We start from the raw sequence: 23,298 nt of genomic DNA, 5'->3' as shown, positions 1-23,298 counted from the left end.
GGGTCTTGGGTTCGAATCCTGCATCAGGCCTCCCTCCAGTAGCCTGATTCTCCCTCTGCCTGTGTCTCTGCCTCTCTCTCATGAATAAATAAAATTTTTAAAGGGGGGGGGGAACAACAGGAAGTTTTAGATATTGCTTGAAGCCAGGGTCTGATACCCTGGAAGTGAGTGAATTCTGGCTCAGGCCTCTCTGGAGCTGAGTGACCTAAGGCTAGTTACCTAATATCCGAAATATTTGCAATAGCCTCATTACCTGGCTGCTTTCCCCCTTGACCTCCCCTCTCACCCCTGTTTTTTTCACATGGTAGCCAGAATGACCTTTCTGAAACCCAAATCAGATCACCCAGTCTCCGAGGGCTCCCATCACCCTCAGCAAAATCTAAATCCTTATGAAAGCTTTCAGGGTCCTCTGCGATGTGCACATGTGTCTCCTCCCACTGACACACCAGACCATTCCCCACCATTCTTCCCTAGCTAGCTTTTCTTCAAACACCCCAAATACACTCCACCTCAGGGCCTTTGCATTTACTTTCCCCTCTAACTTGAACATTTCTCCACTTTGTCAGGAAGCTTGCTTCCAGCTTTCCTCAGCTCTCTATTCAATCACACACACTCACAGAGCTTTCTCCATTCCCCCCTAACTCCATTGCCCTGCTTAATTTTTCTCCATAGCACTTACCACCTGAAATATTGGAAATGAATTTACCTGTCTCCACTAAGTTCCAAGCAAGAACAGATTTGGTCAGCATTGTTCACGGCTGTACTCAAAGCTTCTAGAAAAATTATCTGGTATACAGTAGACCTTTCTTGCATATTTAATGAATAAATGAATAGGAGAATCAGTTTCTCCATTTATAAAATGGGAGTGATGCTTGCAATCACTTGAAGTTGCTGTGACAATAGATGAAATAATCCATATAAAAGGGATTAACACATTATAATAATGTTGTATGGTGACAGATGGTAACTACACTTACAGTGGAAAGACAGAAGCAAGCTTCCCGACAAATTGGAGAAATGTTCAAGTTAGAGGGAAAAGTAAAGCAAAGGGCCTGAGGTGGAGTATATTTGGGGTGTTTGAAGAAAAGCATTGCATAATGTACAGAATTGTCAATTCACTATGTTGCACACCTCAAATATAACATTGTATATCAACTATACTTCAATAAAAGATAATAGAGAAATTGACACACAACCTGGCAGAGTGAGGGTTCAATCAACATTAGTTATTGTTACAGTCTCTCAGGCCACCACACCCCCACCATCCCAAATCCTAAATTAACCTTGAGGGGTGCCTGGCTGGCTCAGCTGGTAGAGCATGTGTCTCTTAATCTGGGGAGTTATGAGTTCAAGCCCCACACCAGGACTATAGATTACCTAAATGAACCTTGAGAAAAGCAAAACTCTCAGTTTGCACATCTCTAGGATATAGAATTCTCTGGTTATAATTTACATTACAAAAGGACCATTTGCTTTTTTTTTTTAATTTTTATTTATTTATGATAGTCACACAGAGAGAGAGAGAGAGAGGCAGAGACACAGGCAGAGGGAGAAGCAGGCTCCATGCACCGGGAGCCCGACGTGGGATTCGATCCCAGGTCTCCAGGATCGCGCCCTGGGCCAAAGGCCCACGCCAAACCGCTGCGCCACCCAGGGATCCCACCATTTGCTTTTTTAAATTATTTTTTGTTTAGAGAGGAGAAATCTTTATTAACATTTTTATTTAAATTCAATTAACATATAGTGTATTATTAGTTTCAGAGGTAGAGTTCATCAGTCTTCTATAATATTCAGTGCTCATTACATCACATGACTTCCAAAATGTTCATCACCCAGTTGCCCCAGTGAGAGAGAATCTTTTAATTTATTTTTTATTTTATTTTATTTTTAGTGAGAGAGAATCTTAAGCAGGCTCCTTGTCCAGCATGGAGTCTGATGTAGGGCTGGATCTCACAACCCTGAGACCATGACCTGAGCCAAAATCAAGAGCTGGATTCTTTTTTTTTTTTTTTTTTTTTAATTTTTATTCATTTATGATAGTCAGAGAGACAGAGAGAGAGGCAGAGACACAGGCAGAGGGAGAAGCAGGCTCCATGCACCGGGAGCCCGACGTGGGATTCAATCCCGGGCCTCCAGGATCGGGCCCTGAGCCAAAGGCAAGCGCCAAACCACTGCGCCACCCAGGGATCCCAAGAGCTGGATTCTTAACCAGCTGAGCCACCCAGGTGCCCTGGTTTTTTTCCCCCATTTGCTTTTTTAATGAAAATCATTTTGATGAACTGATTGCACATTTACATGTTTTGTTTACTAAAAATGTGGAGTTCATCTTAATTAAGGGCATTAGGAAGAGTGGGGAGTTAAGAAACCCACTTTCCTTCAAGAGCCTTCCCATATGTAAATAGAAAAGTAGCACCATCCCACTCTCTTTATTACACTTCATTCATTCATTCAACAAACTTGTAATGAGTGTCTTCCATGTGCCCCCTGTTGTACCAGACCGTGAGAGGCCAAAAATAGGTATCTTACCTTAAGAGGTTCAGATCCCAGGAGGGAAAACAGACCCCGTAGAAATAAAATACCAGAAGTGGTGCCTGGGATTGAGCCCCACATTGGGCTCCTTGCTCAACGAGGAGCCTGCTTCTTCCTCTCCCTCTGCCTGCCACTCCCCACTGCTTGTGCTCTGTCAAATAAATATTTTAAAAAACAAAAAATACCAGGGAGTGTGCTATATGGGATTCCTATGTGAAGTGTTGGGAGGATGCAGAGTTGGCCTGGGAAGTTGCTAAAGACTTCACGGAAGTGCCATTTGATCTATCACGAATGGTACTAACACTGCCAATTCATTACTGCCACTATGTGCTTCCCCTAGATTAACTCCTAGAATCCTCAAAACAAATATAATTGTATAATCCCCATATGAGATCTGTACTTTTACCCTCTTTTTGCAAGTGAGAAAATGAAATTCAATCTGAAATTGGCTTAATCTTAATTTTAAAAGCCAAAGCAGAGATGCCTGGGTGGCTCAGTCAATTGGGCATAGGACTTGATTTCAGCTTGGATTATGGTCGTATAGGGTCACCAGATCAAGCCCCATATTGGGCTCTGAGCTCTGCAGGGAGATTCTCTCTTCCTTTCCCTCTGCTCCTGCCCCTACTCTCACTCACTCTCTCAAATGAATAAATAAATCTTAAAAAAAAGTGATTTCTTCTAAGCTACTAGATAGAGTACTTAATGGGGTGTCCATCTTACCTGATCCCAAATCATTAGGAAGGCTGTGTGCTACAGTAGATATTCTAGACTTTTAACAGCTCCAAGAGTTAGGAGGGCATGGGAATTATAGAAATCCCAGAATGAAATAAAAAAAAAAAAAGAAATCCCAGAATGGCTGGGCTTAAATTGGAAAATAAGGTGAAGGAATGGCACTGGAAGAGGACCATGTGAAAATTGCCTCACAAGTTTGTGATTTATGCTGCAGGCAAACTGGAACCTGCTGGTTGAGAGGTCTTCAAATAGGATTGATGGTGATCGGAGTTGTTAAAATGTGGAAAATAAACTGCTGGTAAAAAACCAACTCTGGTAAAAACTCAAAAATCTCCCCCCTGCTTTTAAGTCAACTCCATGACCAATGTGGGGGTTGAACTCATAACCCTGAGGTGAACAGTCACATGTTCTACTGAGCCAGCCAGGGACCCCCATTCACTCTTCTTCACACAACCCCAAATGGCTTCCTCTCAGCATCTTGTGAACTCTTGGGATGGTGGGACCATCACTGGAGATGGTGCCAAGCAAGTGTCAAAAAGGGACATTTGCTGTGGGCAGAGTTGGCATAGGAGTAGCCAAGCTGGCTGGGAAGGCAGCCAAATGAGACTGGCCTACGAATGAATCACAGCTGCACAAAGACCAGCACTTCAAGTATCAGGTGACCATGGGGAGACTACAGTGACTGGGTTAAAAATTCCCTTTTCTGGGTATCACCAAAACTCCAGGAGGCTCTAAACCCAAATTTTTGGGCAGAGGAACTAGGGTTAGAGGGCTTCTAATTGGATACTGAATCTTTTCCCAAGACCTATTAAGTATAGACAGTGAAGCCCATTGATAAAACATTTAGCTTAGTTTTTTTAAAGATTTTATTTATTTATTCATGACAGAGAGAGAGGCAGAGACACAGGAAGAGGGAGAAGCAGGCTCCATAGGCAGGCAGGCAGGGAGCCTGATGTGGGACTCGATCCCGGGTCTCTAGGATCACGCCCTGGGCTGAAGGCGGTGCTAAACCGCTGAGCCACCCGGGCTGTCCTCAATTTTTTAAGTAAACTCTATGCCCAGTGTGGGGCTCCAGTTCACAACCCTGAGATCTAGAGTTGCATGCTCACTCTACTGACTGAGCCAGCCAGGTGCCCCTCAATTTAAATTTTTTTTTAAATACTTTTAAATTAGAGTTCAAAGTGCAGACAGAAGTTAACCACCAATAAGCGAGTACCTGGCACTGAACTCGGAGCTGGGCCCTGAAGTAGAGGTAATCGTGACAGGTACTCTCTCAAGCCTGCCTGTTCTTCCAGCGTGACCGTGACTGTCTCACACTCATCTTTGGTCATCACTCACTCATTGTATTTCCTTTTCCATCTAGCATGGTGCCTGAATGTTTGCTGAAGAATTTACTTTACACCTTTTATTTCATTTTGTTCTGAAAGAGAACTGTGTCGGCATGTTATTATCAGCCAGGGTAGTTCATGAACCAGATTCACAAATCCAATCATGTAAACTTAACGGCTAAGGTATAAAGAAAGTGAGACACAAGGAGGGATTCCAGCTTTTTTTATTTTTCCCATTTTACACAAAACAAAGTAGAAGAATACAAGATTAAAACTGCAAAAGTAGTTAATTGGTAGAACATATATACACAAAAAAAATCCAGATAGCAAGACAGGCTTATCTACAATAAGGAAACACATGTAAAAATTAAGGTAGTTTGTAGTTTTCATATTAAACAAACAAACAAAAAATGCTACAATGGGTGCCATTGTTTACAGTAATATTGAAGGGGGAAACACTTATTTAGGGACAGATATACCACAAGGTCCAGCATCAGTGCAATAAATTCACAAAACTATATTACAGCTAGTTAATCAGAGTTTAAGAACTGTTCCCAAATGTCACATTTTCGGCCCTCAGAGGTTCATTCCTACAGATTTCAGCTATTCTAAATTTTTAGCTACTGAGAGGAAGAATGATTCTAAGATACTTTCCAAGGAGTTACAAAATCTCTGTAGACCAGAGGCCACCTATCATGGCTAAAGTCTGCTCTCCCCAACAGCCCTTGCAACCTCCAAAGAAGTATCTAGGAAAAAAGTCAGAAGCCTGCATAGCCACCACCTCCTGTGCCAAATCTATGGGGACCAAAGCAGCCAGCAATTACTTTCAAATGAGACTCTTGAGGCTTACCTTTAAAGGCTTAATCTGGTCTGGAAAATTAGTAGGACAAGATTATTTTCTACTGAAATGATGCTTGACTAAGTATAGGAAGACTTCTGTCCTTTATTGGCTGGTGATGGAGTAAAGGTCATAGACCTGAGTCTTAACCTATTACGTACTTTAGTTTCAGCTAAAAATCTGAAATAAAAATATGCTAAAAATCCTAAACACAAACTTTTAAAGGCCTGCTGTTAAATAGCCTTTAAGGATCTACTAACTTGAAGTCTAAGAGCAAAGAGAGAAAAGCTCGAAGGCTGTTATATTCTCCGTTTGGGAGGAAAGATCAATGTTTCTTACAAATTACTAATTTTGCATAAGGCAGAAACCAACACATACTATGGCATGGAAATGGTTTCATTTTATTCCAGAAGGATTCTTCTCCCACAGTATAGAAACAGCATGAGGAATGAATCTTAATTGGTCTCTTCATCAGAAGTGGTAAACTTGGTCTCTATATTCATGAAGCCAGACAGTTAAAGCAGACTGTGGAAGCAGACAGTAGAACCAGCTTCCTGTAGCCACAGACCACTACCATGTATCTAGCTAAAGCAAAGATCAACTGGAACAATTATCCAAAGTCACAGTTAACTGTACTAAAAGATGAAGTTCACCACTATATTATTTTAAAGAAGTTGCCTAAAAGTAAGAATTCAATTAACCTGGGTGAGAAAAATCAAAAGTCATACTCACGAATGAGTTGTCCATATAAGGCCAACTGATGAGAATGCATCCAGCTACACTTCACATGAAGACACTATGCATAATGCCTTACTTGGTAAGTCTGAACTTCTACTAACTAAGGGCAGCAAAAGGGAGAGCAAAGAACTACTTCTGTAACATTTTAGTATCCAGACAGCATAACAGAAACTGTTTCCAAGGACAATGTATATGCCATTCATTACATTGAATAAAGCAGATGCATTATTCATTTTTCTTCTCTTTTTGTTTGAGCAGCTTATTTATCTCCCTTTTGGCCATTCCAATGTACTTCAAAATGATTCCATGCTGGTTTAATCCAGGAAGCAACAGTAAGAAAGTCACTTAAAAACAAACAAACAAAATTAGGGCAATTAACTTCCTATAGATTATAACATCTTATAGAAAGTAGTTTCCCAGACTATTAAGGCACTCTAACAGGAGGAACCAATTTAAAACTCATTACTTTCATTGGTTTTTAGTTTCTGTTTTTTAAAGATTTTACTTATTCACAAGAGACAGGCAGAGACACAGGCAGAGGGAGAAGCAGGCTCTCCCTGCAGGAAGCCGGATGCAGAACTCGATCCCCGGACTCCAGGATCACACCCTGGGCCAAAGGCAGGCACTTAACCACTAAGCCACCCAGGCATCCCACTTTCATTGGTTTTTATCCCCAGAAACTTCTGCTATCAGAGGCCTCAACCTCAGATAACACACACTGCTTATTTTTACCTCCTACATGTCACTTTCCACCTTGGTTATTATGTTCTATCTTCACTTAGTGTATGACCACAGACTCCCAGAAAACAAGGAAATGGGCTTTAGTCATTTTTCTATACTCCCAGTTCCTACATCTGTGCCTTAAACTTGATTAACACGCACCTATGTGTTTACTAAGTTCCAATCAGACTTCAGTGGCCAGAATTATGCCTCTAGTTCTTCCTCAAAGACTTACCTATCAGATAGGTGAGCAGCAGGTTGTGGACTTGCTGTCCCACCCAAGCAACCGCAGCGAGAGAAACGATCATTGTCATGAAGTACTAATAATGAAAACAACAAGAATTTATCAACTCCTAGAAAAAGACTAGGAAGCAAATCTGTAGAATGTGGTTTCAAAGGCTGGAAAATAACCCAGTATTTGTTATCACTTTTCTTTAAGATGACTTGGTATTTATACGTTACATAAAATCCATTGAAAACTCCATTAGATCTACTTTATAGAATTTCTATCCATTCCCTCTTAGAATTACTGTAATTCTCTGTATAAATTAGTTTACAATACATTATACTACTTTTACCATTAATAATTCACATTGTAACCTCAGGTGAAGCTAAGAAAGAAGAAATGCGTAAGTATTTGTCTTTTATTTCAGCAAGTTAAAATAAACAAAAATTTCCCTGTACTAGAGTACAAAATTAAATGCAAAATGTAATTTTAACTTCCAATAATTCAGTCTAATTCATACATACATTTAGAAGGTACTCAGAGGAATTAAACCAATGGATAATGATAAATATCAGACTATTCAATATAAATATCAAACTATTAAAAAAGCCATCATTATACTACAATGAAGTATAAATAGACTCAATCTTAAAATTCTGCTTTACTAAAATAAGTCAAAACAAAAAAAGTACCATTTTAGGCTTTTCTTCCTTTAGTGTAAAGAGGCGTTTCCACCAGCCCACAGCTCTGCGTCGAGTTTTTACTAGATTGCTACAAATTTCATGGAATCTTTGCTGTTGCTCAGTGGTCCTACAAAAAATTTTCCCCTTTACTATAAGCAAGTCTTTGTAGTAAACAGATATATATCATCCTCTCAAATTTAAAAAACTGTCTCCTAAAGAAAGTTTAAATAAAAAACATTTCACATTATCTTATAACTGTGAAAAAGTTCCTGTACCATTAAGACACCTTGTATAGCAAAGAAATAAGTTTTTACATAAAGACATGTGTATGTACAAAGCAATAGTAATCCGTGGTTCTAAAACCATATTTGGTTAATTATAGTAACAAAAGACTCAAGGCTACTATGGGCCATGCAATCAGTTTAAATTAATTTCTCTATTCCTGTATTATTTTTCAGATCCAAATAAATTCTGAGGCGTAGCCCATCAGTGTCTCACTAGTTTGAGGAAGACTTGAAGTTTCTATGCCACAGCTGTATTTAAGCACTCTTCAGTAGAGAATAAATACTGCATTCAAAGCATAATACCCTCAGCTGGGCTTCATATACTTGATACCAAGGCAGCAACAAACAGCTAAAATCCAAAATCTTTACAAATTTAGTCCCAGTGAGGGATAATATAAACAAAACAGCAGTAAAAATTCAAAAAGATCCTCTAAAAAAGCCCTTTTTTGAATTCTAATTTTTTTTTTTAAATTTTTTATTTTTAGATTTTTTTTTTCAAGATTTTATTTATTTATTCATGAAAGAAACAGAGAGAGAGGCAGAGACAGAGAGGCAGAGGGAGAAGCAGCTCCATGCAGGAAGCCCGACATGGGACTCGATCCCAGGCCTCCAGGATCACGCCCTGGGCTGAAGGCAGCGCTAAACTGCTGAGCCACCTGAGCTGCCCTGTTTTTTGGATTCTTATACTGTCTTTGCTATACAGATATATTGGCTGCTATCATGAAACAGAACCCACACTGGGGAGCAGGTTCCTTTTGCTCCTCTAGTTCTTGTCCTTGTAAAATTACAGTGATAGATACAGCAGAAAGGTTCCAGATGAGCCCAGGGAACTTCCTGTAAACAACTAGACCTTACATACTGCCCATGGTCAAGGCTGAACTGTGGCTACGCAACAGTGTTCTTCCTTCTTCGTGAAGATCAAAAAATAAAACTGCTCTGGACTGACTCACATACTGATTACCATGAAACTACCAGTGTTTATTTCTGAAACTTTTCTCCAGGAGTTATGAATTAGCCAATTAGAATGTCATCTAATAAAGCCAAGGTCAGAGATGGCTTTCCTTTGTTGTTACATTACATGGTTACAAACTTGCTCAAAAAACAGCAACATAACTCATTACTATATGTGAAAAACAATTCAAAGGGCACTTCTAACACTAATCCATTCTGCTAGAGGGGAAACCTTTTTAAATAAATATCCTTTATTATCCCACGATTTAAGCAAATTTCCCTAAAATGTCCAAATTTGTTCTTAAAGATCCATAAGGCATGTACCTAAAATTATTAATTTTACATAATTATTTTATAATTTGCTATTATCAGGGGAACAAGAAATTAAAGGCACATATAGATTACTAATCAAATTAAAATAAACAACGAAAGGAGAAAAGCAACTAGGACCAAAAAAACAAAAACATCTACTCCAACATCTAGTTTTGTTCATTATTTAGAACAAAAGTGAGAAATGATACAATTCCAGAGAAAAGTTAAAATACTTTAATATATCCCGGAGCACTTGCTATGCATTGAGCTACCACTACACTGCAGTTAGCTTGTAACATCAACCTTGAACATACGATCAACCTTAAGTCAAAACATTTCACAGCACTCAGAACAGTGCCTAATGTGAAAGTACGCAATCAATAGTTGCTAAATAAATGAACAATAATCTACGTTACTGCTTTCATATGCATTCAAAAATAGGCTGCAAAATATCTTAAATTTCAAAGAAAATAAATGTAAAATGTAAACATACTACTTCTATGGAAGGCTCATTGTGAGTTCTGCAATATTTGATAAGACTACCTCAAAAAACCTCACTTCAATAAAAAGGTCTAGAAAAGAAAAGGCAAAATAAATGCTAGACTATAAAAGAACTATGGAGATATAAGTAGTACTAGAAATTCATGATGTGTAAGTGAATCAGCTAAGAAATCCTTCGTATAAAAGCAATAATCCTAACCCCTAGGTATCCAATAGTTAGACAATTCTCTGTGCTTAATTACAGCACACTAATCACAGCCACGAGGTTCAGTAACTTCACAGAAATTAGACAGCCAAATTGTTATACCACCTACCATTTATTGGAGCCAAAAATTCTAGGAGCTAGAATGGGAACAAGGTAGTCAGCCAAGCACAAAAACATAACAAAACAGGAAACACCGGACAGAACAGATGGATCTAGATAGTAGATAGTCCTGTTTAAAAAAAAAAAAAAAATGAAGGTTAGAGAAACATAGTCATTATTATTCCTAGCTGAAGATATTTATCTACTTAGTCTTTTGGGTCTCACAGAAGTTATCTGCCCTTTTCATTCTAAATTTCTCACAAGTGGTTTTCTGGGAAGCTTCAGAATATGATGACATCATAGCTGCAATGGTTAATGTAAACATCAAGAGACAAAAGCCCCTTGGGGTCCTCAATACTTTTTAGGAATATAAAGGTTCTTTAGGCCAAAAAGTGTGAGAGCCACTCATTTATTCAACTGGTTTAGGTTACTGAGTTTACGTAAGTACTACAAATTCTGAAAACTAGGAGAACTGCTCCAAGAAAAGGCATTCTTTACAGATTATAGGTTACAAAAGAGGCTGTGTATTACCTGAGCCCTTATTAATAACAAGCACAATCCACAGTAATTTAATAACTCACTTACAGAAACAGCAAAGAAACCACACCCATGATGGCAGGTGGAAACCAGGCTCTTTCCCATCTGAGGACTTTATCAGCCATCAGCATCACTTCTCCCCATCCCTGCAGCTGCTCTTCCAGACTTGCAGTCTCTGCAGCCTACACAAGACGAACATGTAAAGTGATCATTTTACCACTCCCAACATTTCTGTGCTTCTCAGTTAATTTTTTTTTTAAGACACCAAGAATGTAAAAGAGCCCTCAACCAAATCACTATCTTAGTTTCTAAATAATTCTGCAATTTTGGTAGCAAGACAGAAATCAATTAAGGCGGGGGGGGGGGGGTGGCAACCTACCATTTAACAGTCACCTTCCAAGTCTAAGCACTGGGCTACTCTTCATACATAATGTTAACAATCCTAGTAGAGGCCCTCAAAGTAGGGATAAGACCCATTTAATGAAAGTGACCTTAGATGGGTAACCAGCTTTCTCAAAGTCATGCACTACTAAGTGGCAGCACCCAAAATATAAAATTAGATCACTTCAAATGTGCTCATTTTCCAGGTGGTTAGAATTGATTGATCTGTTGTTTTGTCATTTCATTGATTTATACTCCTACTTCTAAATCCATTAAGAAAGCCTCTCTCTGAACAGCATTCAATTTTTAAAACAGCGCTGTGTAATGGAATCCTTTAGATGCTGGCATCATTTGCACAATTAAGTAAAACTTACTTTCACCAAATTACATGAGGCATCTCAAGCTCAGTGTATCTCAATACAATGAGTGCTTCTTACACTTACCAGAACATTTGGATAGACTTCAAATTTCTCTGCAAGACTGACAATCTAACTGAAAGTAGACTTCTGGAATGAGCTAATGTGGCAAAACAACAACAACAACAACAACAACAACAACAACCCTATCCTGATTTTGGTACAGGAAAAAACTAGAAAGAAACCCACATGTCTTTATAAATGTTATCATGGGGAAATATACAAAAGACAGAGGACGGGACAGCCTAATCTTACTAGAGATGCTATCTATCTGTGCCACATTGATTACTTAGGGAACTTCAACATTCCTGACTTTATATATACCACGCTTAATATAGTTAAACATGAGATTACTATGTGCCAGAAGCTCTAAGTATTTTATATGTTTATACTTTAATTAACCCTCCCAATGAATTCAAAGGATGGTATTGTTACTCGCCTCATTTTACAGATGAAGTAACAGATACATGGAGGTTAAGAGATCTGAACCCAGAAATCCAAAGCCAAGGGCTTTGTTCTGTTTAAAGTTACACTGCTTTCTGCTGGAAAGAGCAGCTGAGCTTCGGGCCAGGCTCGGTCACCTCAACAAACTGTGTGAATTTGCTGGACAATTTCTTTGTGCTTCGATCAATTCCCCTTAACTGGAACTTGGCTAGCCACAGACAAGTGTGCTGGCACGTGCGTTACAAGGAACAGGCCGTGCATTTCTAAACACCAATGAAAAACGAAAATCTGGCACCATCACGGATGCCCTGCAAGGTCACCAAACTCGTTAGCACCCGGGCTCTTGGAATATCCAACGTCAAGGATGAAACGCTGTTTCGTTGTGGCAACGGACAAAACAAAACAAAAGAAAAGAAAAGAAAAGAAAAAGGCAAGGATTTCTCTCGTTTTTTTGCCTAGATCGCGCCGTGAAAACAAGTAGTTAGATTTATCCGCCCGTGACACCACTGCAGTTCCTTCAGACCCCTGCTTATTCTAAAGTCCACCTGTCTGTCTGTCTGTCTCTCTCTCTCTCTCTCTCACACACACACACACACACACACACACCTCCCTTGCAAACCAGGCAAACGCAAGGTCCTTCCCCACTGTCCTTCCAGCTGGACCTCTAATCCCAGTTCCCTGCGGTGAGTTCACAGCCTCCCTGCGGGTTTAAGCTGTGCCAGCTCCAGCAAATTCTCGACAGTGGCCCTTTGACCCTCCCCGCCCCTCTCTCTTCCTCCCCCCTCCCCCCACCCCTGCCCAAGTATTGGGGCTAAAGAACGAAGGGAAGAGGAGGGGAACCCCGTAGAGGGGCCTGGGGTTCAAAAGCGCTCGACAGACAGGCCCCTGGAGGCCTGCGCCCCAGGCTCATCGCAGCCCCCCCTTCTCCCACTTCCTCCCCGATCCGCGGGGGCTGGTCACGCGCCGTCCTCACCTCGCCCCGTAGCTGCCCCACGGGGTGTTAAGGGCCGCCCCGTCCGGGGACCGCCCCGCTGCACCCACCCGGGGGGCCCGCGGGGGAGGAGGGCCGGGCCCACCACGGTGGGAGGAACGAGGCCGCAAGAGCGCTGCCAGGCTGAGCCCCCCACCCCAAGCCCGGAGGCCCCTGCTCGCTCCCCTCGCGACTCACCAGGAGGTTGGTGCTGCGATTATCTCCCTCCGCCATCGTCCCTGAAGTGCCGCCCGAGCGAGCGCAAGCCGGCCCCTCCCGCACACAACGAGCTCCGCGCCGAGACCCGCACGGCGACCCGAGCGCGAGGGGACGCCCCGCAGGCCGCTTATATAGACCAGCCAGCTTTCCCGACAGGCCCCGCGAAGCCCGCTCCTCATTGGGTGGATTGAACTCAAGCTCCGGGGCGGCCCGACCAACCGCGGCCCGGCGCATGGCTTGAAATCGGGGTCAAAGGAGACCGAGGCCGCGCAGGCCGAGGGGGCGGGGACAAGGAGCGACCAATCAGCGCCCAGGAGCTGTGGGACGCCCCGCCCAGGCCTTTCGGGAGCGGTTGAACGGCCGCGGCAGGCCCCCCCCACGCCCCGGTCCGGGGCTGCGTGACCCGCGGTGGCCGCCCCGCCGCGCTAGCTCTCGGGATTTAGTCCTGGAGGAAACACGCCCCGCGTTATCAGGAGGAGGGCGGAGGAGGGCGCGGTGACGCCGACCTCGCTGCGCCCCCGCGCGGCCCCTCGGTGGCATCGCCGCTCGGGCCGCTCGGGCCGCTCGGGCCGCCCCGGCCGGGCCCCCCTCCGCGTCCCCCTCCGCCCCTCCCCCCGGCCCCGCGGCTCGGACGCTCGTGCCCACCCCGGGAGGAAAGGGCAGTCCGCCGCGTGCAAGCAATCAAGAGTAAGGCCTTAGCTGGATGGAGGCAGGGGCGGGGGAGGAGGGGCGCAATCTGGGCTTAGTTCTCCACCACGGGGGCTGGGGGGTGGGGAGGGGAAAAGCACCGATTTCTCCAAAGTCGGCTTCTTCGTGGGCGTCTCCAAGGGAACTCCTTGGTGGGGCGGGGCGGGGCGTTTGGGTTGCTTAGGAGACGACGACGCTCCTCCGCGTGAAGGGTCAGGTGTTGCCCGAACCTCCTTCCTTCCTGAGATGGGAGGTCTTGCTAAGCAAGGAGGTAAACCGCCCTCCTCGGGGGTGGGGTGGATTCGTAAGCAGTTTAGCACCAGAAGAATGACTCCCACGTCTTTACTCTGCAGGATTTCAAAATGCATAAAGCGTTTTTTTGGTTTTCCGTAATAGGAACGAAACCATGCCAGTGGTTATAAATGGGACATGGACGTGTTGACCGATCAGAGAGGTTTCCGGAAGACCTCACCGTGGCTTTTACGTTCCAGCCTTTTGAGTCCTCTTTATGATGACCTGTAGTATGCCACAAACGTGACTTTAAGAGACTACCCAGGTTCCTAAGAGTTTGAGAGGACAGGGCTCCAGAGCTCGGTGAATTTCAGGGAAGGGTGTGACTTTTTACCACGGATGTCGGAGGGTAGGGGCGGGGAGACGGGGAAGAAGGCCTTTGCGAAGGAAGGGGACTCTTCAATAAAGTACCACTTTGGGGAGAAACTAAGCTTTTGTAGGTAAGATGCAAGCCGTCGATAGATACAGAGATCGCATCTGGGGAGCCTTTAAAGCTGTGAAGTTTGAAGAACAGGCCCTCCCCCTCCCTCTTCAAAAGAAAATGAAAAGGTCTTAATCAGCAGCCACGTAGTGAACATACTAAGCACTGACTGCAAAATCTTGGTATAGACGCAGTAACCTCTCCTTCCAAAGAAGCCACAGAATTCTTAAGCTTTAAAAGTGACATTTCTACCTTGGGAAATCAGCCTCTGCTACAAAATGCTTCTGGTTCAACCAGGTTCCCCATGTACAACTTAAGACTGCAACACCAGCTTGTGAAACTGAGGTAGGTGGAAAAAACTGAAGCAACTCTAGTAGCAGCACAGGTTCCCCTTTCCCCAGTACTTTTGTTACTCAAGGAACGCATTCCCAGACCCATTTGCAACTTCATGGCCCAGAAGAACTGTTACAAGGTCTTTCTGTAAACTTCCAATTGGTCCAATTATTAAAAAAACACGTACACTTAGTGCTTTGAACTTTTTTGTACTACAGAAACAGGACAGGATCTTTTGGAAAAGATGCCTGATGACAACACAGTTAACATTAAATCCTCTTATAATGATCTAGCAACCACAAAATGCAATCTGATTCCCAGATACTTAAAACAAGTCAAACATTTTAATTCTATCTTCCTTCAGAGCTTTCATTGAATACGCGTGTCAATAACGTTCTGTGGTTTGGTTTTTTAACAGATTTTATTTATTCATGAGAGACAGAGAGAAGGCAGAGACACAGGCGGAGAAGCAGGCTCCCTGGGGTCATGCCCTGAGCCAAGGCAGATGCTCACCTGCTGAGCCACCCAGGCGTCCCAGTTTTGTTTTTAAATACCGACAAACTTAAGCTTAATAAATTACACCTTAATAGAACTTACCCATAGAAATAAAATTTTCACTGCTGCTCAAAACCACTATAGTACTTTGAGGATTTAAATAAAATTATTTTTAGGGGAGGTGCCTGGCTGGCTCAGTAGATCATATGACTCAATCTCAGGGTTTTAAATTTAAGCCTCACGTTGGGTGTAGAGATTACTTAAAAATAAAATCTTTCTTTAAAAAATTACATTGTGAACTAAGCTTTAAAAATTTTTTTGGAGTTATTAATACTTAAATTAAAAAAAAGAACTCTACCCATATTCCAAAAGTAAGTTTTCTAGAACCTATCTTCAATAAATTCAGAGCTTAAATGCTATGTCTTTTAAGACTTTATTTTCTGAAAAATGTAGTTCATACAATCTTTGCTGTGTTAATGCAAATATGCACAAAGTAGGCATGTATTTTTGTTTTCCAAAAGATGCATTATGAACATTTTCAGGAAGCTGGTGTGATTTATTCAACTTTTAATCTTAAATACAATCACAAAATTATATCCATCAGGAGGCATTACAACCTTTTGTACAGAGAAGCCACTTTATACAATGTTACTAGGACAAGGAAGATTCAGTTCAACTCAATTTGCTTGTATAATAAGGGTAAAGTAAATTAACAAGTATGATGTTGCCACTGACATTACAGGTGGAAATATAAGAGAAATTTAAACCAGAAAAATAACTGACACTGGAATTTTAAAGAGGAGTGGAAACTTGGACTTCAGGAAAAGAAAAATCAGCCTGTTTGAAAGAAAAACATTCTAAAAGCCTGCATTTCAGAATAACATGCAATTCCTTAAGTTTACCATCTTCAAAAAACTAATTATGTGACAATTTTACATTAGTACAACAAACAGCTTTTCCCTAGTTAGCCCAAATTCCCATAGAAAGCAGGGGACTCTACAGTGTTCCTGTTGTACAACTAACCCGTGAACCTATAAAGCTTCTCAGAGTCCATTTGCTCTTTTGTAAATAAGGGATGGTAAGATTGTTACCCAGGCCTAAAAATCAGGAAGAGCAACAAATCCTTAGGGTTTATAACACAATGGAATTCCCCTTCTGCAGTGAATGTTTGCAAAAATTTGTAATGCTAAGCTAGTTTTCCCCATAGGAGGAATGTTTCTATTACAACCCATATACCAAAAATAAAATCTGCCTTCTTTAAGTGACCCTTACATTACATAGTCTACCTCCTTGATTTCAGGGGGAAAGCCCTAGCTCTAAATTACTGACATTTGACAAGCCCAAGAATAGAGAATGGAAGGTCACTGGTTTTCACATTCATCTGATTTTGTCTAAAAAGTACATGTGCTAACAGTAAAGCATTCACTGATTTTTGATGTTTATGAATAGGACTAACAGGCTAATTGTAGGTGCTTCATTTAATATGAAAAGAATTAGGAAAAAAGAAGAACCAGCTCCTTTGATATTAGTACTGCCAAAACAAGTAAGCCCCCAGAGTAATTACAAATATGTGGAGGATAATAGGCCAGGAAGACTTTTCAATTTAAAGTACTGCCTATAATACCCCAGATTTAAAAGGACCTAAGATTGCACATCAACTCTAATATTTGGCTGTACTTGCATTGCCCTGCTCGGCATTGTTTAATGGCTCTTTCCTTAAATTTCACACATCAGAACAACCACAATTAAAAAAAAAAAAAAAAAAAAAAACCAATGCAGATAACACCAAACATGAACAATATTAAGAAAACTACATACTAAGCTTAGGTAATAGTGGCAAGTGTTAAGGGCAGAAGTGATGGAAGTTTTTCTTTGTATTACAAACCCTCACCCTGAACCTGGGGTTTGGGCTCTAAAAAAACAATTTAGGGAAGCAGATCAAGAGCTTGATTATCAGTTCACACACAGAAATCTCACATAGCTCAAAAAAGAACTCACTCCAAGTGCCAGACACAAAAGAATGTTAATAATCATCTAGCAAACTATGTTAACTCATGACTGGAAAGGAGGAGATCCTGCAAGACACACCAAAGGAAAACTAAAAGAGAAATACACACAGCTCCATAAACTAAGCCTCCAGAGCTTTGTAGAGATATCAACTAAAATTCAGGCAATTTTAGAAAAAGACAACAAAACACAAGATAAACTTCAATTTCCAAGGGTACTCTAAATTGAAGAAGAGGTTGTAGGTTATTCTATACCCCCTGAATCTGAGAAAGAAGAGAGGAGCAGATCCCTGGTTTTCCACAGGTATTTTGTATCATCAAAAATGTATGACTTCGTAAGGACAGCACTCTAAACTTTATTTTACAAGATAATCCCCCAAATATAGCCCTGTCTTCTCAAGCTGCTCTATCACCAGGGTCTCTCACCGGTGATTAAATCTGTGGAGTTTGCCTACAACAGCTCAAAAAGCCAAGGCTACTTGGCAGAATGACTTCCTAGAGGAAGCCAAATTGTACAGACTGGGGTCTTACTATCCAGAGTGCAGTAAAGAGCAAGCTTTGAAGTCCTCAATTATTCACATTCTGCCCCACAACCAAACATGTATATGCCACACTGTTCTCTGAGGGACCATTTTAAAATAAAAGTGATGGATAATTTACCAGAGGCACATGTTTCTGATATAAAGCTGTTTTGTATTTGCTTGGATAAGGTGCCAGGTACCTCTGAAGCCTGAAATTCACAGGCAATAAAATTCACCTATTTCATTTATCTTCTTTACCAAAGAAAAAGCAATTTCTGAATACTACCAGTAGGGACAAACTAGTGTGAACTTGTTTTATCACCGTGATAAAAGTTTTTCCTTGCGACAATAAAGAATGTTGCTGAAAAGACTTTTACTTTGAGAGAGCAGAGGTAATCAAGTGATGAATGTAGTAGCTCCCACACAGCCTCTAGGAAATAAAGCAGCGTGCATGACACAATATGGCATTATTATTCCAGATAGGTTGTTTTGATTGTGAAAATAAGGTTCAAATGAGTGAAGAAAATAAAATTTGATGCACTAGGTTCCTTAACTTGCTATTAGACACATGGGTATTTGAAAATACCACCTTTCTTGCAATACTTGCCTAAGTATTAGAAAAGCACTGATACTGAGATGCATTCTCCCATGGGCATGTAAAGATCATAGATTAATGTGGCAATCAGAATACAGAAAAGGCCAGAGCTATGTGGAATTTTTTCCTTAATACCCTTAAGTTTGTGAAGATTGGCAACCAGAAATGATCACAGTCCTAATCCCTAAAATGCAGGAAAAACGTACTCAATCAAGATTTTGTTCTATTCTGTGTCGATACGTGATTTTATGAATCCTATTCTAGTCTGGATTTTGATTTTGGATCAACAATTCAGCTTACAGTACTGAAATGCAATACTGAATTTAAGGAAACCTTGATCATGAATTCACAGCAAACTATTAAAATTGTGCAAAAAGTAAAGTACTTCACAGACTAATAATTGAACTTAATAAAAGATGGTGGTGGTTTTCATTTTGCTGATGTTTCATGTACATGTCCTAAAATGCCAGGTAAACTAAATGAGAAAACTGAATTAAAAAGCATTTCACTCTACCTCCACCAGAACATCACTTTATTGTTAATCTGTCATCAACAATGTAAAACTCTAATAGGTATTCTATTCTGGTTTTTAAAAAGGTAAAAGATTACATTGGATTAGCTACTTTTTATGAAAGAAACTACAGCAATTGCAGCAATTGCAGAAGAGGGAAAATTTGAATGACCTCCCAAAAATGCACACTATAAGCAAAGGGGAGTGTACATTAAATCAAGTCTGTTAGATTCATTACTTTTGAATGCACAGTGACAATTCTGGAAACTGTACATGATAGAATCACAGAAACGACTTAAATAACCAGAATTACATTTTGTATGTGATCATCAGACCTTTAAACAATCCTTGAATTTTCCATATTATCAGTGGTTTTGGAGAAATTTCTGTTTATCACTCCAAATATAAGTTGTTAACAACATCGAGATGGAAGTATATGAAAGCAATATAAGGATTGAAATAAAAGTAAATTTGAAAGATGGCTAATCTACTGGATCAGGTAAAAGGGGAATGGGTAGATGGTGTGGGATTGGGGAGGAGGATGATGGGTAGGTTTTTTTTTCCCTTCATTTCAGAAGTAAGTTCTTCCAATGTAGTGTATCTGTTACATAGCTCTCCATTTCCAGTCCATTTCTGAAATTCTTAGCGCATAGCCTTTTTGTACCTACTGGTCAACCCAACCAGTACTGTTGCCAAGCAACAAGTGTTACACGAGAATCTGAATGCATCAAATCTTCCTTGGCTGTGATTTCTTCGCGGCCCCAGTTTTCTCTGTTTCTGAGCGGGGTTTGTTTTTTCCTGGATTGTACACACAGGGTCAGGTGGAATGGAGTTCCAAATCACTCTGTGCTCCGCGGCATCCCGATTTCTTTCTGCAGCTAACCTCCTGACACGTTTGCAGCTGTTCTGTGGCAGAAAGACAATCTCCATGTTCAGGCGGTGAGCTTTCTTTCTTTCACCCTTGACCCTGGGGTTGCAGGCCATGGTGTTGGGCGTTTCCCTGAGTGCAGCTGTCCTGCAGGATTCACTTCCTAGCGCACCGAGATTTCCTAGGGTTCCTCAGAGTAAGCCCCCAGTTGCATCACCACCGACTGTGGTGTGGCTTTGGATGCCTGAGGCTGAGTTGATTCTGGTGGATGTCTGACCTCGCTTAACCAGACTCATCTACTGTCTCACCATTCATACCCAGGCTGTCCAACCTTCATACAGCTGAGCCAAGTTATCTAGATTAGTTGCTTCCTTAATGACATAGTCAACCTGTAAAAGTAGGCAGGAGAATATTTTTAAACATGTGGACCTTTAAAGGAGATATATGAATTCTGGGAGTTAAGAGTTTCTAACCACTTAAATACCCAAAGGATGCTATAGTTGCTATGGTGGAAAGGTGAAGTAACCTGAGCTTCCCTCATAATTCCACAGGTTACAAAATGTGTGTCTTGGCAAAGTCACAATCCCTCTAAACCTTGTAAATCCTTAGGTGAAAACAGAGCCCCCAAGGTGCTCTTGGGGTTAAACACATGAAGTCACTAAGTAAATGCTTAAGCAGTGTTTAAAAAAAAAAAAAAAAAGTGCATAGCTGATTCTGAAATCTAGCTGGGTGCTCAACAAATACCTATTGATTCTGACTCAGCTAAATTTTCTTTTATAGTAAAAAATATAATCATCTCTATATCCAGAGAATCCAAGGGGCCCAATTGTATGTTAAATGCTCAATATATTGCTGAATGATGACTTATGTCAAAAGTTGTACACCATGATCTCTATACTTAACCCACTCCTAGAAGGCCTGTTAACTCTCTTTCATATAAAATTTACTATCACAATAAAAAGCACAAAAGCCAAGCTTCTTTCAAACAAATGGACGGAGAGCTAAAGATAGACAGTTATAGGGTGCCTGGGTGGCTCAGTCAGTTAGTTAAGTGTCTGCTTTTGGCTCAAGTCAAGAGCCCAGCATAGGGTTGGCTTCCTGCCCCCTCCCACTGCATGCACTCTCAAATAAATAAAATCTTTAAATGAATGAATGAATAAAATCTTTAAAAAAAAAAAAAATACAGTCATGAAAGTCATAAGAATGCTTCTGAAGTGAAAATATCCCTGACTCATTATTACCTATGTGTTTTATTTTGGGGGGTGTGTGTGTGTGTTTTCCCAAACCTGGCACTTTCTAAGAAAATAGTATTTCGGGTTCTACAGAGCAATGTAATGGTGTTTTGCTGTCGCTGTTTAAAAAAAAAAAAAAAAAAAAACACCTTTTCTTTTTTTATGTTAAAATTGAATTGTAGATGTTAAAAAACATTAGAAAACAGGATATTCACAGTCTCAAATTTTAACCCCACAGAAGAAAAGGTAGTGCATTTGTAAAGAATTCAGGAGAACACTACCCTTGACCAAATGACCTAACTTAATAAGAGAAAGATAGCACACACAAAGATACATCATTGATACAGTATTCCTGCCAAAATTGCTGATTCTGAATCTCATTATGAGGAAAATATCAGACAAATACAAAGTGGGGTATGTTCTACAAAATGGTCTGGACACATCAAAAAGGTCAATGTCATAAAAGTGGGGGGGGGGGGGGGAGGAAATCCTCAGTAACTGTTCTAGACATTCAAAGCAACTAAACATAGAACAAGTATTTATGAAATGCAAGACAAGCCTTGACTAGATCTTGCTGGGCTGGGGGAGGGGAGGAGACAGGGCCAAAGGGGTTAAAAAAAGACAAGGACTAAGCCATAAAGTTATCCTGAACTTTGGGGATAACTAGAGAAATCTGAATATGGACTCCATGTTAGGTAACAGTCAACAATAACATCAATGTCGGGTTTCCTCAGTTAATAATAATAATGTTTTATGGGGCACCTGAGTGGCTCATTTGGTTAAGTGTCTGCCTTTGGCTCAGGTCATGATCCCAGGATGCTAGGATGGAGCCCCATATCAGGCTCCCTGCTCAGTGGGGATTCTGCTTCTCCCTCTCCCTCTGCTCGTGCTCGCTCAAATAAGTAAAATCTATAATAATAATAATAATAATAATTATATTATTATTATTTTTGTTTAAGAAGACATATGTTGAAGTATTTAGGCATCAAGTGTTGTATCTGCAACTCCCAAATGGTTCTGAAAAACGATGTATGCATCACACATACACAGAAAGATGAAGCAAATGTAGGGAAACAAATGGTTTACTAGGTCTAGGTAGAGCATATGAGCATTCTACAACAGTTCTATAGGTCTTAACATTTCAAAATAAAAGGGGATTCATTCTCAAATTTATGTATTTTTAATAACACTAATGAGAAAATTTCAGAGTAATAACTTCAGAAAAACTGACACCCCCAAACACATTATAGATACTATTCCTGCATCCAAAACTTCAACCTGCTTTCACTGGAAACCTTCAGATACTCCTACTTAAAATGCAAATTAACTGCTCTCTGATGGAGGAGAAAGACACACACACACACACACACACACACACACACAGGGCACACCTTAAGTTTCTGTTAGAAGAGGGCTGGGGAAAAAGAAATGTGCTAAATGGGTAGAGTCAGCTTAAAACGGTGAATATTTATTGTCCACTCCAGAGCTACCATTGCTAAAAATCTTCTGAATTCTAAAAATAAATTTCAGTTCTTTATTTCGTGGATGAATCACCAAGGATATGAATGAGGTACCTTTAAACCTATACTGTTTTCAGCAGCATTAAAATGTGTGGATCAAGTTTAAAAAATGGTCACTGACCTGTTCAGCAACTGACATCCTCCTATTCGGATCAACATCTCGGCCCTCGAGCTTGGCTTTCACCCTCTTCCACACACTCACTGCATAGGAGTTTCTCTCTTGCACAGCTGTGAAGCAATGGAAACATACATAAGTCAAACCACCACTTTGTATAAATATTTAATGTGTCCTTATTCTAACTGATTACCTTTCCCTGTTTTAGGGTCTCTGACAGCCTTTTTAGGACTACAAGCAACACTCTTGCCAGTTCCTGGAATGGTGCTTGGTGGAGTATCTGCTGAGGTGGCAAGATTTTTCTGAATCAACTTTCTAGCATTCTGTGACATGACATCAGGCTGAGTCTTCTGGCCAGTGTTGCTCCGGACTGCTATAGAGAAAGAGTAGATAGTTCAATTCACATGTAAAAAAGAAGACCAGAAAGAGTAAGTAGCTCAATTCACATGTAAAAAAGAAGACGGGGAGACAAAGAAGAGAGCACTCTCAATCAACTACAAATACATAGCCGTGAAAATAAATAGGATTTTACAACCTTAGTCTTTATCCCTTGAAATAGATACTGTCCTCTTAAATATAGCCTAAAGAGC

General features: G+C 40.8%; 2 protein-coding genes and 1 long non-coding RNA gene across 6 annotated transcripts in view; 1 reads left to right on the top strand and 2 right to left on the bottom strand.

The window, feature by feature from the left end:
- Window positions 1–4,797: 4,797 nt before the first annotated feature.
- On the bottom strand, window positions 4,798–13,248 carry ARL6IP1 (ADP ribosylation factor like GTPase 6 interacting protein 1). Its single transcript, XM_041750113.1, has 6 exons — window positions 13,093–13,248; window positions 10,732–10,865; window positions 10,157–10,276; window positions 7,804–7,921; window positions 7,121–7,205; window positions 4,798–6,509 (listed from the first exon to the last, which is right to left on the bottom strand). Exons 1-6 carry the CDS (start codon window positions 13,126–13,128, stop codon window positions 6,391–6,393), a joined length of 612 nt encoding a protein of 203 aa, XP_041606047.1. The 5' UTR covers window positions 13,129–13,248; the 3' UTR covers window positions 4,798–6,390.
- A 132-nt stretch (window positions 13,249–13,380) lies between these two features.
- Window positions 13,381–23,047, top strand: LOC121487967. Its single transcript, XR_005986950.1, has 4 exons — window positions 13,381–13,800; window positions 14,197–14,857; window positions 19,789–19,912; window positions 22,917–23,047. It is a non-coding gene; the product is annotated as an uncharacterized LOC121487967 (long non-coding RNA).
- The window catches only part of SMG1 (SMG1 nonsense mediated mRNA decay associated PI3K related kinase), a 105,624-nt gene continuing 98,080 nt past the window's right edge, over window positions 15,755–23,298 (bottom strand). For 3 of the 4 annotated variants that reach the window (XM_041750112.1, XM_041750109.1, XM_041750110.1), the window contains 3 exons: window positions 22,902–23,081; window positions 22,715–22,821; window positions 15,755–20,230 (listed from right to left, as the gene is read on the bottom strand). In XM_041750112.1, coding sequence (XP_041606046.1) covers window positions 20,153–20,230; window positions 22,715–22,821; window positions 22,902–23,081 — 365 coding nt within the window. In that variant the 3' untranslated portion in view covers window positions 15,755–20,152. The remainder of the gene's footprint in view (window positions 20,231–22,714; window positions 22,822–22,901; window positions 23,082–23,298) is intronic. The other variant, XM_041750111.1, reaches the window with a different exon arrangement.

The sequence above is a fragment of the Vulpes lagopus genome, chromosome 3 (genome assembly GCF_018345385.1).
Source record: "Vulpes lagopus strain Blue_001 chromosome 3, ASM1834538v1, whole genome shotgun sequence".
NCBI classification, from domain to species: domain Eukaryota; kingdom Metazoa; phylum Chordata; class Mammalia; order Carnivora; family Canidae; genus Vulpes; species Vulpes lagopus.
The sequence above is the reverse complement of the archived record's forward strand: the minus strand, read 5'-3'. Positions and strand labels throughout refer to the sequence as shown.

Coding starts and splice junctions, on each gene's coding strand:
- ARL6IP1 (XM_041750113.1), bottom strand. CDS start 13,128: ATGGCGGAGGGAGATAATCGCAGCACCAACCTCCTG. Junction 7,922..10,156: donor ATTTTTGGCTCCAATAAATG/GTAGGTGGTATA, acceptor AATTTTTTGTAG/GACCACTGAGCAACAGCAAA. Junction 7,206..7,803: donor AGGAAGAAAAGCCTAAAATG/GTACTTTTTTTG, acceptor TTTCATTATTAG/TACTTCATGACAATGATCGT.